Source organism: Ascidia mentula, chromosome 7 (genome assembly GCF_947561715.1).
Source record: "Ascidia mentula chromosome 7, kaAscMent1.1, whole genome shotgun sequence".
In the NCBI taxonomy this organism is placed as follows: domain Eukaryota; kingdom Metazoa; phylum Chordata; class Ascidiacea; order Phlebobranchia; family Ascidiidae; genus Ascidia; species Ascidia mentula.
The window spans coordinates 2449771-2467412 of record NC_138572.1 but is presented as its reverse complement, the minus strand read 5'-3'; the positions used below and the strand labels follow the sequence as shown (position 1 = coordinate 2467412).

The following is a 17642-nucleotide window of genomic DNA, read 5'->3' as shown; positions in this document are numbered from 1 at the left end:
TTGCCAAGCCTTACGACTTCAGCATAGAGCAGCGCTAGTGTTGCATTTTGATGTGGAAACGATGCTTTGTCCAATGTATCTAGACATTGTTGCATTCGCGGCTCATGTCAAAAGGAGTTTCTTCTAGCGTGTTCACAAGAAACGTTTCTCGCTTTAAGTTTGTTTATTCAGTGTGCGCCATCAGGTTACCAGTCATGACAATGCTAAATACGAGTGACTTTCATGGATTTATCATTAAAAACATTATGTGTATGCAACAATATTTATTTTGAATTCACAAAGTGAATTTCTTAATTCCAAGTTCAATAGTTTGACAGAGTTGAATAGGCATACGATAACTTTGAAACTGTACTGCGTGGATAGAGCTGATATTAAAAACTTTAAAATTATCGCCTTTACAATTGAACTAACTATAAGGACACCCTTTAAGGTAATGAGAGTGTCTGCACAATTCGAGACAAACACCAACCATGAATAGAACTTATCTTATCCAAACATCTATACTGCGTCACTAATACGTCAACGATGAAACAAAAGTTATTGAGTACTCATCCACACAGTTTATTACAACCAGGGGTGACAACCTTTCCAATGTCACATATTATGTGGAATTGAAATAACAGACACCGAATGACAACATTTTTCAAATCCCATGCAGGTCTCTGCAATATAAAACAAATTCACATCCAAAATACCGTTTACTTAATAGTCTGTCCATGGATGCCACTACGTATATCGTCGTTCCAACACGTTTTTTCAACTCCAGGCAATTTTACTATGTGTGTACACGACTAGACTTTTGTGGGGGTTGCAATTAAGAATTGAATAAATGCATATTAAGCAACGTTCAGATCCAAATAGAATTAATTTATGTGAAAATATTGTAACGACAATAATGGGAAAGCGAATTAACTATTAATTGCTACGAGAAAAATTGTCCGTTACAAACTGTGTTCAAAATAATTTTCATTGACTGTACATGTTACGATCATACACAAATGGTAAAATTGATTTTTGTCGTATGTATTCGTTCTGCATACATTTGTATCATACGTTTTTTTGTATTACAATGCCTTGTGTTGCTATATGAGATGAACCTACAATTTTTCACTTAAATATATGTATTACCCGCCCAACTAACGTTCTTCTATTTTGAACATGTATGGTTTGGCATGGGTAACAAACGCCGAGACGCAATCAATATTTGGCGGTTTATCACCAGACCGTATCTTAAACTTCTGGAGGATCTTTGCGAAGAAGATGTAGATCTCAGTACGCGCCAAGTTCTCGCCCGGACAAGATCTGGTTCCAATTGAAAATGGGATAATTTTATTGGAGAAAATAAAGTTGCCTTCTTCGTCTAGGTGGCGGTAGGGATCAAATTTGTCTGGTTCGTTCCACAGTATGGGGTCCATGTGTACAGCATGATAGTTGGGTAATACCTGTATAGGAATATACGGTTTGACGTATTATAAAAAACGCGGTCAGGCGTTATTTCAAGAACAGACACAAATTTGACAACTACAAGTCAGTTCAAGTGTAACGATTTTTCACTGAATGTGAAAAATCGTCAAAGTTTAACCTTAAATAATTTCTATTTTTTGTTTTAAAAGTGATGATGTTGTTTTTTGCGAAACATGGTATTCATAAAATAAACTCGGTTTGGACATGAGATCATTTTATGTTTTTGTTTTTTTTAAGAATTTTGCAGCTAATAAATCCGGATATATTTTAATTCGAGTTGCAATGAAAGAGTTGTTACCGTTGAGCCGGACGGGATGTTGAAACCCATAAGTTTTGTTGAGCAAAGAGTTGAGTGTTTGAGTACCAAGGGGCCGACGGTGCGAAACCTGAGGCATTCTTGAATGAAAGCGTTCAGGAAGGGCGTCTTTGATTTTAAATTCTGCGTTACTTTTCCGTCAGTGCCTTTAAATTCAAAATATTATGAAAATAAATCACAGTTGTATATAATTCGCATGCAGGTTTTTGAAATCATATACACATAAAAGCAGCAAAACAAACCCAAAGCTCCATAAAACTTGTAGCCTAATCTGGTCCTCGATTAGGTGTTGTGGTTTATGTCAAATCATATATTTCGATAAAGCGAAAAGCCAAGTAATTGATGTCAGGTGATTTGTTACAATGAAAACATCGCTTTCGCATGTACGTATTGCAGGCACTATCATAACCCTATGCAAAAGAATCAAAATAAAATATACAATTAAAACTCACCAAATACACTAAAAATTTCATCTTCCAATGTTTTTTGATGCTCGTAAAAGTAAACGTAGAGATGAAAACACCAACCAAGCTGAGCAGAGGATGTTTCAGCTCCAGCAACGAATAAGTCGGCACTTAACCAACGTATTTGGTGATCCTATACAGAACACGAATTTCCTTGAATCTTTACCGTTGTTTATTTGGTAAATCATGCAAAACAGTGCAGAAATCTTTGATAGTTTCGCATTAAAAGGTCGTATTGCCCCACTGCGCAGGCCCTTACTTCTCACGTGTACCTTATATTTAAAAATCAAGCTGGATCAGATACTTTGGATGCGATACCATCGAACCTAATGCAAAACAACCACAAATATTAAAGGACCTATACCGTGAAACTCGCGTGTCCATCGCCTGTCCCGAACATCTGCTCACGGCGAAAATGATCCATGAAATCTTTGATGTCGTTTGGATTAAACGTAGACTTGTGACGTTCCCAGTAATTTTGGACAAAATCTGTTCAAATGAATAATTATGGTCAACAAATTACCTGTCTCACTGTTTTCACATAAATGTCGAGTCCCAGGAAAATGACCCAATTACCACGAAAGCGTAAACGTTAAAATGTCCCAAACCCTAATGTTGATTACGACGTGCAAATTTCGTACGAATGACATAGAAATCGTGTTTCAAAAAATTCTTCACTGTTGTTCCGAACTTTGGAAGCCATTTGGTCATTGGAAACATGTCAACGATCGCTATTTTTGGATCTGAAAATCTTAAAGAATAAAGCCAATATTAGATGACAAAAGTCTTATGCCAGAAAGTATCTCTATCGTGTGTTTGTGAAAACCTTACACAGTAATTTAAACACTTCGTTTTCGAAACAAAATATCTGCATTTTCCTGTGTAGCTTTGCTTACATGCTTGTAAGAGCGTAAGTAAGATCCTTCATCTGTTGGTCTTCGTAGTCGTATCTTTGGCCACACACAAACTTTGCGATAACATTTGAGGTGAATGCGAAGACGTGCAACTATAAAAGAAAACAGGTATCCTGTAAAGATATCTTTAATTTCAACATACGTTTGCTACATTGTTAGCATCCACAGACCACAATTAACGCTTCAAAGATTGTAATATAGCACTCTTATATGGACGCTTGCTGTTTCGTTGGTTGTTTTATCGGCAAAACCATTGGATATGTTAACTGTAACTTATAACGAAAAGGTTTTATTTACCTTTAAATCGACAAGTCCCCCAATTTTGCTGCGCAAAAACTCGTTGAAAAGGTCTGCTTCCGCGTTTACCATTTCATCAAATTCTATTTTGCCTACACCGAAGCTGCAAAATACATACGAAACCATTTTTATCTGTAATGATTTCCCCCTAAAGGAACTACACATACTCCTTGAATAAAAAAATCATTTAATTATCGAAGCATATAAAAGTATTTGCATCAAAACTAGCAACATTCTACTTGTTTGGATATTTATTGCTTTGCTCTCCCATATACTTACTCTCTAAATGTCTTTTTAACAAACTTTTTTTGATGCTTGTAATCGTTTGAATACGGTTTGAATGATAGACCACCACCTTCAGTTTGAAGCAGTTCGAACAGTCCACCACCTGGACGGCCAGCAAATCGGCTTCCTTGACGCTTGAAAGCCTGCGAAAAAAATGTGGGCACGGTTCTAATAATAGTGTCCAGTTCAATTCATAAGAGTGTTAGCAATAGTCTTTTCGTATATTCGTTTCAGAGAGCTAAAATCTGCCCATATCGAAAAATTGCTTTAGCACTTTGCGTTCTGCAAATGGTCCAATAGTGGTTTCAAGAATCCGAGTAAAATGTATGAGTTTGACTTGTATTTAAAGGCATGTGCCTACGGCGAAACGCAAGTTGCCCAGAGCCTTGCGCGCTCCACGCTTGCGTGATTAACTGTGTGCTACCGCGCACGTGTTCTGTTACAGTGTAGTTTCTTGTTCTTAACCAAACGCGATGTACAGTTTTTATTTGACCTTTATGTTTTTCAGTTTCTCCTAAGTTAGAGTGTCTTAAAGCCGCATGTACGGCCAAATAAACAGTCTCACCAACAAAACGGACTAATGAAAATCCTAGGTACTTTATTAGCAATGGTAAAACCCTGGGCAGATACGTTTGTAGCTGCCAACACCGAGGCATTTCTGCGGCATGTTAAAATATTTACATAATTGCCACAAGCGCGGCTCTGTCTGAGAACACGAAAATTACATAACATGACCCGTCAAGCTCAATTTTAAACACAATAACAAGACACGCTTGGGCTCAAACTAGGGCCAGTGTACCAGCTCTTTGGTGGCCGAAACTGACCTCCATTATGGCTTCGAACGAGCTAAGCACGACGACATCTTCCATTCCCATTCTTATCGACATCACAGGCCCGTACTTTTCTTCGCTCCATCTTCTCAAGGTTTCCTCTGGTTTTTTCCCCAAGTAAGGAAGAACCCCGAGAATGGGAATTCCCCTCGGTCCGTGTGGGAAGTTGGAATGAGGTTTTCGCCACCATTTGTAAACGAGACCGAAAACAAGAGTCAGTGCAGCCCAAAGGACAAGAAAGGCTGTTATTCCATCAGTTTTTCCTGACAGCATGTTGCTGACGTATGTCAACATCACTACAGTTTGTATACCTTTTAGTTAAACTTATCCATGATTCTTGAACTTAACCGGCTACACAACTTTACACCACTAGAGTTTAGCGAGACACTGTAAAACACATCTGGTAATGATTAATTTAATCAAGCCGTAATTCTTAGCTTATTATAATTGCATTATACTAACTTACATTGCATATCCGACCTGCTTACAATGAACCAAATAGCAAACAAGATATGCCAAAGCTTTCTGACTACTTTGCAGAACTCAAATATTCACGTTACTAGTAGCAAGCAGTCTTTTCCTACACATAGCACGTTTGTAGATCACGAACCGCGTTTCATCTTTATTGTATTTTCCGTTTTGCAGAAATAGCAATCATCTCTACTGTCTGAGCCATAAAGCAGCTGCACAGAAATCTGGTTTCTGACGCTGCATAAAACTCAACTACCCTCTAACACGCTGCGGTTACTGCGGCATTTGCAAACCTCGGAGAAATCGGTAAACCGTGACCAAAGTGCCTATGGCTTGACCACAGGCGTCATGGTAGTTTGTTCGCTTAGGCGTGGCGTTTTACACTGATACAAACAATGTTTACATGCGACCTTTGTTAGCACACAACAAAAAGAATCACTATCTCGACGTAATAGACTACTAGTCAATTTATAGCGTTGATATTAAAAAGTTTCAGAATACGTAACTTGGAAATCTGTGCGAATATCAACAGAAAGTTAAGGGTGATACGTAGTAACCTCGCTTAAATTGAGGTTCGGCTTAAATACCCGCTTACCTTTTAAGCGGGATTTCTGCATACCACCCTTAGTGAAGTATTTGAATTCAAATGTTTAACAAAAATAACCAAAACCATTGCCATTTCCACAGACATCACACAGACATATACGTGGATCAATTTTGGCGAAAACTCTGAGTCCCGGTGTAATATAGTATTTTCCGTATTTAACCTGCTAGACGCGTAGTTGGACTTTTATGCCCCCTTCGAGTTTGTAGGCAAGTTTGGTGACGTAGCAAGGCAAAGTAACGTCAAATGTTTATTGAATCGCGTCGCCTACGCAGGCCATGCAGGCAGATGAAACCGATTAAATCAAAACATAATGATTCATCGATTGTTCCGTTGTAGATCTCTCTTCCTACCTATACCGTACAGTTGGTTATGTGCAATCTCTGTACTAGATGTAAATACACTAAAGGTAGCTACTTATATCTTGAAGTGTGTCGTTTTGGTTATGATAAGACAGGATGTTGAAATCAGCCAAACACCGTGAACTTTTTAAGTGCACTATGCAGCAATATGCTATACAGTGCATGCTGAAGGCCTATTCGCAGGATGTAAGTGTTTGGGCTATACGTTATGATGCGTGTTATACCAGCCTAATGTCTTGAAGGTTAACAAACTGGACCTTGGGCCGCGATTGAAACTCGGCGACAGAGGGAATAACATACTTCTCGATTTAATAAGAAGCAAAGATTTAAAAGAAGTGGCCTTTGCCGACTGTAGATTACGTCATGAGGAACTATTTCAAATCAAGCAGATTCTCTCTGACGAGGTAAGTACAGGCGCCTGGTTGTATGTAGGTGACCCTATGTTAACATATTCATCATGTAACGTGAAAACCACCCTTGTGCACACATGCCCATATTTCGTTTTGTAGTTAGAAACAACAAAGCTGCCTGTCACACTGTTATGCTTTGACTTTCAAAGATTTTGCTATTTTGTGTTAAGAATTAGCCTTTCGTAACTTCCGTTTTGATCATTATTAGTCTGCATTTTAAATCACTAAAGTTTGTGTGCATACAGTTTTTTTTTGTTATTTCGCAGATAGCTGTATTTTTCCACCGATTTGTGTGTTCAATAGTTGGTTGTATTTTCAGACCACAACCATCGTTTTCCGAAACAGTCTAAACATTGGAATCGAGGGCTGCGCGTTGATAAAAGCGTTGTTGCGACGAAAACAAGTGAACAGCTTTACTGTGTGGGACTGCGGCTTCAATTTGACACAGATCACCATGGTTGTCGATAGTTTGATTCGAATGAACGGCACTGAGGTAAGACCTTGGACATTTCGTTACTTTACTTTTTGCTACTTCACTTTAAACGTCACCAATTTGACACTTTTGGACTTTTGAACAATATTTTTTGTTTAGCGTTTCCAATGTACACATGTATAAGGAAGTATAGATTAAACTACTTTAAGAAAAGCAACCTACACGCGTTTCGGCCCACTTATACATACTGCAACCGGAATCAGGCTAAACCCACAATCGTTTAGATTAAAGAAGTTTTTGGCCCCAAAATACAGCATAAGTTTATGCAGATTGAAGAGCTAAATTTTCGCGGCACAAACTTGGGATTGGAAGGGGCAACTTTAATACAGCGCCTTCTCCGCGTCAAACAAGTCAAGAAACTTGATCTTGGTCACTGCTGTCTTGCTGTAGCTCATTTGGAATCTATCATTCAGGGAGTGCAAGACATGTCAGGAACTATGGTATGATAAAATAACAAAAGAGGTGTCAGATAAACTAATATTTTTGTTTCGTCTAATAGGATGTGATTAGCTTGAAAGGAAACCTTGTATCCCGATCTGATGTCGATGAATTTAAACTACAAACTGAAAACAAAGTTATAGAAGGTACGAATGTTTTGCTCTATGATGTTGAGATTTTCCGTTTACGATATAATCTCATAACAGTATTACATAATGACGGTGTGTGTATTTTGGTAGCTTATCTCTTTCCTTTGCTATTGCAGCGTGTAATGTCCAGTAAATCATACAAAAACTGCCAGAAAATCATCTATTTTTAAGCACTAATACGCTAAATTGTAATGCAATGGTTAAATTTATTTTATCATGTTATATTTTTTGGGGGATTTCAACTGATCTATGTCTCTGCAGTTCTCTTTTATTGAGGAGGAACAAACAATGACGCAGGAGTTCTGCGGGTTTAACGAAAAACGCAACGCTGCAAACTTTGGACTTTTCTGTGCTTGTCTGACTAGTTTATTTACTCATTTAAAATTTGTGTGTTTATAAATGCTGCTTATAATTTTATGTAGATGATGTTTTGCTGTCATTTTTATGGTTTAATAATAGTAGAGAGCAACGAGCATGATATATTCGTACTGTAGTGCGAGGTTACCATCAGAAGTCATTGAACCATATCGAACTTTAATCGAAGAAAAAATAACATCTGTACAAGTTTGTTTTGTTTTGTTATGTATTGGTCGCAACACGTTGATGTATTTGTTTCACTATCTTGTCCTCTTAATAAAAAGTAGCTTTTTACAAGGTTGCCATAGTAATAAAACTGGTAATAGTTTTTTAGCCACAAGAGCTTTAAAATTGACTAGGTTATAATTGTACTTGTACATTACGTTCTCGTTCTTCACCCAGATAATATTGCATATTAGTAAAGGATAGCGATAGTAATGTCTTTGAAGCTATTAGTCTTGCTTGGTGCAGCTGCATGTGCTTTTGCATATGATTGCAGAGTGGCTCCAAGGTTTTGGTGTGACAGTTATGACACTGCAAAGAAATGTGGAGTAAGTATTATTCCCTATTGTGTTTATTCTCTTATTTATTAGAAATTTTGATTTTGTAACATTGAAAATTATCAAAACTTGCAGTATAAAAATCATTTTCATGTTCATTACAAATTCATTTACATGGCAAAAAAAGTGGAAATGCTCATAATGGAATTTGTAATCTGGTTCAGGTGCTAAGTGCCTGTGCTACAAGGTTGTTCCCCATGGCAGTTGATCAGCCTGTGATGGTTGAGGTTTACTTTGAGTCTCTCTGCCCAGATTCAATCCGATTTATCACAACACAACTTTACCCCACTTGGGAAAAACTTGAAAAAACTGGCATCATGAATGTAAAGATTGTGCCCTTTGGCAAAGCAGTGGTATGTTGTGGATAAATCAGTGCTTTATTTGTTACTATATTTGTCTGGATAGACATGTGATGTGATTTCTCACATGATATAAGAATTAAAATGTGGTCTCAATGTGTTGCATTTGCACAAAATATATATTGAAAAAAACATTAGCATTGCAGATTATCCCTACAAGAATGCTGTCCATATTGGCATCCAACAAATAGTTTACAAAAAACTTGCTATTGAAAGGTTCTAGTGCTTCCTATTTGTCTTGTGAATTTCCTGACATGCTGCAGTTTTTCAATAGTTAACACTTACAACTTCCTTTTAAATTTTTGTGCAGATGCGAAAACAGGCAGATGGCTCTTACAAATTTAATTGTCAACATGGGAAAAAGGAATGCCTTGGAAATTCTATTGAGGTTGCTAAAATGATTTCAACAATTTCTGCAAAATGTTTGCAATCTTTTCCAGCAAATAAGCCAGCCCTCGTACAAAGGGCAAAGGACTCAATGACTTAGCAGTTAATCACTAACTGTTCCAAGATAAGAATGTTTACTCATGCATCATGTGGTGTAGCTTCCGAGTGAACTTTGTTTCAACTGTGCCTGCAGATCATGTGATGTTTTTCTGCTGCCCGAAAGTTTTTACATACGGATGAAGCAATGATTTCTTTGTTGCAACATATTTAAAGTTTTGTTTCATAGATCGAAAAAAACAAACAAAAAACCTTCGAGTTCAAAATAGATTTAAACACATACGTTTTAACTGTAAAAGAGTTTGTTGTTTTACTTTGTAGAACTGTCTTATTTTCACTACTGACAATAACCCAGTGTCTTACTTGCCTATCGTCAACTGCATGGAATCTGCTGATGACCCTGTTGCTGCTGCGGAAAAGGTAATAACCTTTATCTGCTATATATAGATGTTATGAAAAAACTATGAAACTTCTATATTTTTGTTTTTAATTCTTGCTACAATTTCATAAATAAATCTTTTTTTTATGTTTTCGTTTTCCCTATCTAAAACCATAATGACACTTGTTTGTGTCTACACCGCATGAGTGCTGCGAGTTTTTCCCTAAAATCTGGTTGTATTTTTGTATTCTCAGTGCATAACTGATGGAGGTTATTCCTGGGAAACAATCAACACTTGTGCAATGGGTGACCAAGGAAATGATCTTTTACACGAAGCTGGTGTTGAGACCAAAGCCCTCAATCCAAGACTCAACTGGGTGCCATGGGTGGTGCTGAATGGGGTAAAGGATACATTTTCACCCAACTTTGCAAATTGCAAAACCTTTCTAAAATTATTTAAATATTGAAACAAAATTGGTAATAATTTTTCTCTAATTTTACAAATTTAAGTTTTTTCTTGCATCATGTTAGTTTTATACACATAAACTCATGTCTTGCCATTTTAAATATAAAAAAAAAAACTAAACGCTTATCTCATATTTGAGAATACCGTATGTCTCCTCAAATGATTTTCATTGCCCTTGAGAACATATGACAAAACAGAATTTCGCTTGTTTTGGGTAAAGTGCTTGGGAAGCATCATCACACGCTTATGTAAGCGGGGAAGAAAAAATTAAAAAAAAATTAAAATGAAATTAAAAGAAAACTAAACTTTTTACACCTTTTTGGGATAATTTACCACGGGAGAACAGAATGATTTGTCACTCAAAGGCATCATATAGACATCTGTAGGCGAGTGATTTACCGCTAATATCCCATTACAGGTTCACACCGATGAAATACAAACGGCAGCCACCGGGGACCTTCTCAGCGTTGTGTGCGAAACCTATCAGGTATGTGTAATAACGGAATAAAATAAAGTTTATTGGTTGACTATGGCTCTGCTTGGGCACTGAACCTTGCAAGTGGCAAAGGAAAAGCTCTGTCTAGTTGAATGATTGGCGGCAAGAATGTAAATGATTTTAGTTTGTGGCAGTGGTAAAGTGAAGTATTATAAACAACAATAGCAAGATACTTGCTTCATTGATTTTGTTATTTAGTTATGTTCGTTTGTAATGAGCAAATAATTGCACTTGAAAGCAAGGTACTGGTATGCAGTATGCCAGTGTTTTTGAAAATTTTGGTTAATCTGCAGAGGGCAGTATTATCAAGTCTGTAATTTTTACCCCCATGACATAATGTAATTTGATCTTGGAAAACCTGCATGTTTCGCAACAGTCGTAGAAGCTCTGACACCATAGTTCAGACAAGTAGTTTGAAGGAGCAGATCGCATACTTTTAAAATCCTTTAACAGTACAGACATTATCAACATTATAAAAAACCTCAGATGCAGTGGAACAAGCAGAAAAAGTTGCAGAGAGTTACAAGAAGAGATACATTGAGACTTTTCTTGAAATATGTCATAAATACCTCATTAGAAAAGTGTTTTAATGAAGGAAAATCTGTTGAGAAAATGCAAAAATTCTTATAAAAGAGTTTAAATGTATCATTTGTGAAGAGATTTACAGACAGGAATTAATTTGTCTTTCAAGAAAGACCATATTTTCAACATTTTTCATTCATAATTTCATTGACAAGTACAATTTTGCGAAATGTTTCCACAAAATTAACGAGAATTGACCAGCTATGAACCGAACGCAGTTATTCAAACGCTGAACGGAGAAAGAGGAAGAATTAAAATCAATTATGAAGGGACACAAGTTGAGAAAGAAGAAATCATATTTGTTGAAGTAAAAGGCAACGAAAACGCCAGTACAATGATAATGACTTACCATGACATGTCCAACAGTACCTCGTTCAACGCCATTTTGTACGAAACGCAGTTAGTTCTTCTGCACCCCAATGACCGGCGAAATTATTTTTTCCTTAAGGGAGAGAAACCATCCGAGTGCGGCTCTAGTGTTACGCAACATAACGTTGATCAAAAGGTGAAGTATCATCCCGAGGAGTAACCTTTCAACGAGATGCCTGAGGCCGTCTAAATGCCTAATTGTCTCTCCTGATCATTGACTGTGCAATATTGTTTTTCTGCGGTATAAAAAAATTTTTTTTATGCGGCAACGATAAATTGAGATTCAAGATGCCATGGTGTTGTGTTTTTTCTGCACTTGATGTCTTTTATAATTTTCTCCGCTGTATGCAAATAAACTGAGCAATAATGCACATATGTTCTCTACAAAGTGGGAGGTGCCTTTGTAAAAGCGTACTTTCCGGTGGCAAGTAATTCTGTTTCAAATCATTTCTTGTTGTTGCGATGTTAACTATTACCGTGGTTGTATGTAGATACACAACACACGACTTCAAAGCCACTGAGGCTGCTGTTAAGCCGAAGGTATAGGATTTGGAGATTGGCGAATATTTACACATTGTGAGGTTGATTTAAGTCGGTAAAACCAATGGTCTTAGCTTACATTTTAGCAACTGTTGAAATGTTTGCTAACATGTTAGTATCTAATGTAAAACTCTTTTTTAAATTTCATTTTAAATACTCATTGAAGGTTGCACAACCACAATTTATATCAGTAGAATTTTTTGTAGTCGGTTTATAATTCTCGCGCATTATAGAGTGGTGATTTATGTGAGTATAGATCGGCAACTTTTTCGTTCACACAAGTGAAAACAAAACTATTTTTTTTAGCTAACTCGAGTTTCCCAAACCGGCTTAAATTCTTTGCACCCGGGCCATTTATTTGCTTTGTATAAGGGCAGAAACCTTAAGTCAGCTAAAAACATTGAGCAGCTTTTAGACACACCTGCAAATCGCCACAGTTTGGCTACATGACAAGGCGGTCGTCATGGTAATTTGGCAAAGGGGGCTCAACTAATTGGATTGCGAGTCCGCTTTAAATGTCATAACAATGTAATTATCGAACTTTTTCACGCCAGGCTTCGCCAAATAAATAAACAACATCAAACATCTGATATGCGTTATGCGCCAGACCAGGGGGCGTCAAACGACGGCCAGCGGTCCGGATGCGGCCCCTTGAACCCCTAATAAGAAAGAAAATGTGTTTACACTCAACTGTCAGATTAATCTCGCTTTTGCTTTCTAAACCAAAACATTTTGGTCACTTTTGATATCGTGTTTTGGTGAACGTGCGACAGTCAAAACACACGCATCCGAGTAGAACAAAAACAAACTATGAAGCAGTGTTTCCCAACCGATGGTACGCGAGCACCTTTCCGTAATGAAAGGATATAGTTCGAATGTAAAAAAATCGTATGTGATCTCAAATTGTTCGTTACTTCAATCCCTAGGTTACTTTGTAACACCCTGACTAGGTGGTACGCTTTAAAATGTTTTACCTCAAAGTGGTATCTGCCATTCCACGCAACACAAAGACACGCACGAGGTATTTGAATATTCATCTTGTGGCATGAATAATCACCCAAGTTTGTTATGCGTGACGACCCCTGACCCCTTGATATTGGGTTAAATTTCAGGCAAAACCTTAAGGAGTCGAAATTGCACGTGAATTTTGTGGTATCGCTTTCAGCCATTGTCACAAGCGGCAGAAAAGAAATGACCGCGAAATTATGGATGGTTTTTATGCCAGTTTTAGAGTCCTAAATAACTTTCTTTTCATAATGGAACGACATTTCATTTCCAGTCGGTAACCTGATCCTGTTTCTCCAGTTTATAAAACAGTTTCCTTCATTTTATATGAACTTTTATTCGTTGTATTATTTTTATACTGTTTATATATATGCATGTATGTATTGGTTTAAAGTATACAAAAGCTGTACAATTTAGTTGTGAGTTCCGTTCAACTCAGCGGTCACTTTCCATGATTGCCTTCACTTTTACACAAGAAATTCGTGTAATTTTTACCCGAAATTTAAGATCACTGCACAAGTATGAAAGAACATCAACGATTGAAAGAGACATGTACAGTAGAAGCCTTCACGAATTATTATTGGTGAAGTTACGTTTATGCGCAGGTTTGAAAAATTATCCGGTGGCATGCGCCAAAAATGCAGGTTGAGGAGTAGGCCTACAAACACCAAAAATAAAAAAATATAAACACATGTAAGAAACCATGTTGTGAAGCTAAGTGAGACGTAAAAGTGCGGTGCCGAATGCAGGCATTTTGTGATGAGTTCTGTGGCTTCGTTGTTACTTCTTCTTGTGATGGCTGCAATGATTTATGGGATCACATCCAAGTACTGCATCAGGAACATGCACCTCATACAAAACCCTGCGAACCAAGAACAAAAGTAAATCAATAACCTTTTTTTCCGATGCTGCCAAGCATGTTGCTATCTCCGAGAAAAATTGTGGTTTTTACGTGAATTTACTGCAAGAAACATGAGGTTTTTGCAACTTACTCTTTCTCTTTACTCTTTTGCAGTTTGCGAGAAGACTGTATATATTTCTGCATCGATAGGTTCGTAGCGCACGAAGTTTCTTTATTCTAGCAGCCCTGTTCGTATTTTTCTGCAAAAAGCACATTTTTGTCAACGTCGTATGTTCGCTTTTTGATGAGCTGTTTATGAGCTATTCTTCTTTTATTTTTTTTGTATTGATCAAAGTATTAATTACAATTTTCATTCTTATTTATAATTTGCAGGTTGTGGGCTTCCCACTTGCGTTTGTTAATTGGTGTTTAGACAGAGTAGAAAAGAAAAAAAAAATTTGTCACAATAGCCTGTTCCCTGTACGTATTGTCAGGTTTTCTCCTAACACCATTTTACACGAATAACATTAGGGCCCAAAGTAATTGTGTACAGCTTACAAGCTTGGGGCTTTCAAGGTGGGTTAATTCAAGTCTGATAGATTTTGTTGCGTTTTTACGACGTATTGTAAAGGCTTAATTTCTGCTCAAACATTTGTCGAGCAACGCAGAAATCTTGTGATTTCAATATCGGAGTCGTGATTGTCAGTAATTCGTTTTTACTTGCCAGACGCAAGTGGATTTGATCCATACCCTGGCAGTAACATTATATTCTCCGGATCTGCGCCCTATTACCAGTGCAATGGATCAACGAAACCTGGTATATCTGGTCGAAATCTGACCCGTTCGGCCGAAAGGCTCTCATCGGCCCTCTTCGCAGATCGTATCTTAATTCAATGTGTTGGTAGAATTTCACTATGAGGTCTCTTGCTATACTTTTGGTTCAAAAGGTGAAGTGAATATGACCTACCTTCCTTGAGTTTCATGAAAATTATTTGGATAAAAAAATCTCAGTGATATAACACAAGCGGCTAAATCTACATACAGCGATGTGTCTGCATTTTGTCCTTTGTTATAAAATTTGTCCGTATTTTTTTTGTCTTAAAAAGCCTTGCAACCACCAGCCACATAAGGATTGTAAAGGTTACAACGGGAGTACTTACATAATGCCATGTTGCTCGCTTGGTGATGAAGTGTGTCAACATGCCCGAATTTCCTTCCCCACCTGCAAACAAAATTCGAACATGAAACAACCGGAAATACCTCAGCACAACTCAATAATCTTAAAGCTGCGCTCGCCTAAAAATCACACCCGACCCCCCTCTTCCTGCTGTGTGTTTAACACAACAACGTGAAAGATCTTCCACTCTTGACACAATATTTTTCTATGCGCATATGCCGAACCGTAAACCAAAAAAAAACAAAAAAATCCTTACAACGCGTGCTGGCTTTAATTAAAAAATTTCAGAGCGGAAATTTCGACGGAAACGTAGATTTTTTTCGTAAGTCATTTCTGTTAACACTCACCTTCGTTTGCGGCGAAAGGCGTTCTCTTTCGTCGCAGGACTTGCTCCGTTGACCCGGCCTTCGTCGGTTCGATGCACAACGTCGCAAAGATTACAGCCAGTCCAATGAATAATGCGATGCGTGTCATGGTATAACCCAGGAGGCAGAATTATGTGAACTATCCCACCCCTTAGCCTAAAATCAAACAAAACTGCTCATAAAACTGTCAGTAGTTGAGTGTTTCATTCGTGGTGAATCAAACAGTGCGTGAACTAAAACGAAATTGATGGATTTCCACGAAGAACATTTCGGTCGTGTACGTGTATATCGAAATACGTTTTAAAAAACTTCTTGCTCAAAAAAGATCATCACAGGCAAAAATAACTTCGTCTTACATCAATATTGTTGTGCCCTCTATTAAAACATGAGCTCGTAAGCTCGACAAAAAATTAGCCGACATTTAAATTGGTTATACCGGCACTTCGTACTGATTTTACCAATGCTTCAAGCTGCGTTAATACTTCGCTGATCTCGCCTTGCCTAACGTTAACTGCCTCGAACAGAGCAACAAGATCTACGTAAACAAGCAAAACGAGAAAATTAAAATTCTTTTCCGCAGCGAACTGTAAACGTAACGCAAGTCCACATTACGTAACGGAGCTTGGGTTTTCGGATACAAGTGTCGAAATGCGGTCATTCTGAGTAGTTTGTTACCACGGCTACGGGGAAATTAGGCCAGAAATTTCTCGTGTCTCAGTTTCGCAGACGCAACTCTACTCGTGGCACTTTGTCACAAACTACTGTGGGCACGTGTACAGGTATGTACGTTTTTCTGCTGTCAATTGTTGCACATATACTAATAATTGGGGGCAATGTATTGTTGCATTATCGCAATTTCCACAGATGCTCGAAACTTAATGAAGTGTAAATGTTGTTTACTTCCAAGCATTATGGACTGCCTGTAGCAGGTCGCACTTGCACTGTCTTTGTCAAACACGCAAACATTGTTATGGCCGAGAGTTCTGGTGTAAAGTATCTCTCCGTAATTACATTTGATATACCCTCATTTAACAAGATACGCCGATCTTCATTTTAACATAAACGACGTTGAGATTGATCGGTAACTGCTCCCAATTGCTCAGCGTCCATTCACTGCTAACCACAATCTGAAAACCATTCACTAGAACGCACAGTGTCATGCTGATACAACTCTGCCACTTGCCTCACGGCTATATATTCCGACAAGGCGATTATTGATATACAAATAAACACGGTAATTGGTATGTTTGCCCAAAACAGAAATTTTTCAACAGTGAAAATTACTCGAGTCTCAGTATCTGCGTCAACACCATGCGCATTTTTAAAACAGGGTCGAGAAAAAACGCAGCTTGAAGCTTATAACTCTCTGTTGACAGCCATGCGCATCGCTCTAATGCGGAAAGCGCAGAAAATCTTGCTTAACCGAAACCGTTTCTCACGGGCTTACTTGACAATTTAATTATCTTCTTTCCAGAACCCCGATTTATTTGACGTGCAAGCGCGCTTTATTCCTACGGAAAAACCTGAACCACATAGTACAATCTAACGTTAAGCCGGATGAAAATGTCTCATTTCTAGAGACGGGATATCTTTTGTGGCTCACAGAATGTGGTAGTGGAGAAGGGGGAGCGAGCGTTCTGACGTTGTTTACCGTTTTGTAGGATTTGTTAAAATAAAATTTAAAAGTCAGTCACCACCGCAGATTACTTTTCCTTTGTGCAATTTCTAGTGACGTTACACCTATATATACTGATTGCTACCGACAAAAATAGTTGCTGTACGGAATGAGTCAATTGACACACAAGTCACATTCCCTAAAACGCGATACCCGCGCCTGTCATACTTTCCTCTCAGTCTATTTTACCTCAAAAGACATTCAGTCCCAATTTAAAGGTTGGAATGTGCCTTACATACTCACAAACACACACATATATAGGCTATCGTTCGAACAATTTCCGGGATTAAACCTTTTTCGCCTCACAAGCGAATCTTTTTTTCAAAAACAGCTTGCAGGCAATTGAAGAAATATCCGATTTCAAATTAGAATGCTTTTTATATACAGACGTCACGTGCATAAATACCACTGGACGGTTGATCGCTTCGACCTGTGGCGCTTTTTTCAGTTCTGTTTGCACGAATTCATCTCATGTTGGTATTTCTCAGATCAATTTGGTGTTTAAAAATATTCCTGTATTTTTCCACCGT

General features: G+C 37.8%; 4 protein-coding genes across 4 annotated transcripts; 2 read left to right on the top strand and 2 right to left on the bottom strand.

Annotated features, from left to right (window-relative positions):
• Positions 1-643: 643 nt before the first annotated feature.
• On the bottom strand, positions 644-4953 carry LOC145908551 (cytochrome P450 2A7-like). Its single transcript, XM_082995851.1, has 9 exons — positions 4565-4953; positions 3735-3883; positions 3456-3558; positions 3141-3250; positions 2886-2995; positions 2609-2733; positions 2233-2377; positions 1763-1926; positions 644-1442 (listed from the first exon to the last, which is right to left on the bottom strand). Exons 1-9 carry the CDS (start codon positions 4862-4864, stop codon positions 1137-1139), a joined length of 1512 nt encoding a protein of 503 aa, XP_082851977.1. The 5' UTR covers positions 4865-4953; the 3' UTR covers positions 644-1136.
• A 1067-nt stretch (positions 4954-6020) lies between these two features.
• LOC145908980 (uncharacterized) lies at positions 6021-8151 on the top strand. Its single transcript, XM_082996297.1, has 6 exons — positions 6021-6193; positions 6250-6411; positions 6737-6910; positions 7180-7350; positions 7410-7494; positions 7759-8151. The coding sequence occupies exons 1-6, from the start codon at positions 6104-6106 to the stop codon at positions 7770-7772; spliced, it is 696 nt and encodes a 231-aa protein (XP_082852423.1). The 5' UTR covers positions 6021-6103; the 3' UTR covers positions 7773-8151.
• A 109-nt stretch (positions 8152-8260) lies between these two features.
• Positions 8261-11876, top strand: LOC145908561 (gamma-interferon-inducible lysosomal thiol reductase-like). Its single transcript, XM_082995861.1, has 7 exons — positions 8261-8405; positions 8579-8767; positions 9084-9161; positions 9539-9637; positions 9851-9997; positions 10481-10549; positions 11589-11876. Exons 1-7 carry the CDS (start codon positions 8292-8294, stop codon positions 11667-11669), a joined length of 777 nt encoding a protein of 258 aa, XP_082851987.1. The 5' UTR covers positions 8261-8291; the 3' UTR covers positions 11670-11876.
• Positions 11877-13387: 1511 nt separating this feature from the next.
• On the bottom strand, positions 13388-15618 carry LOC145909022 (uncharacterized). Its single transcript, XM_082996344.1, has 4 exons — positions 15420-15618; positions 15056-15117; positions 14047-14155; positions 13388-13916 (listed from the first exon to the last, which is right to left on the bottom strand). The coding sequence occupies exons 1-4, from the start codon at positions 15544-15546 to the stop codon at positions 13864-13866; spliced, it is 351 nt and encodes a 116-aa protein (XP_082852470.1). The 5' UTR covers positions 15547-15618; the 3' UTR covers positions 13388-13863.
• Between the last annotated feature and the right edge of the window lie 2024 nt (positions 15619-17642).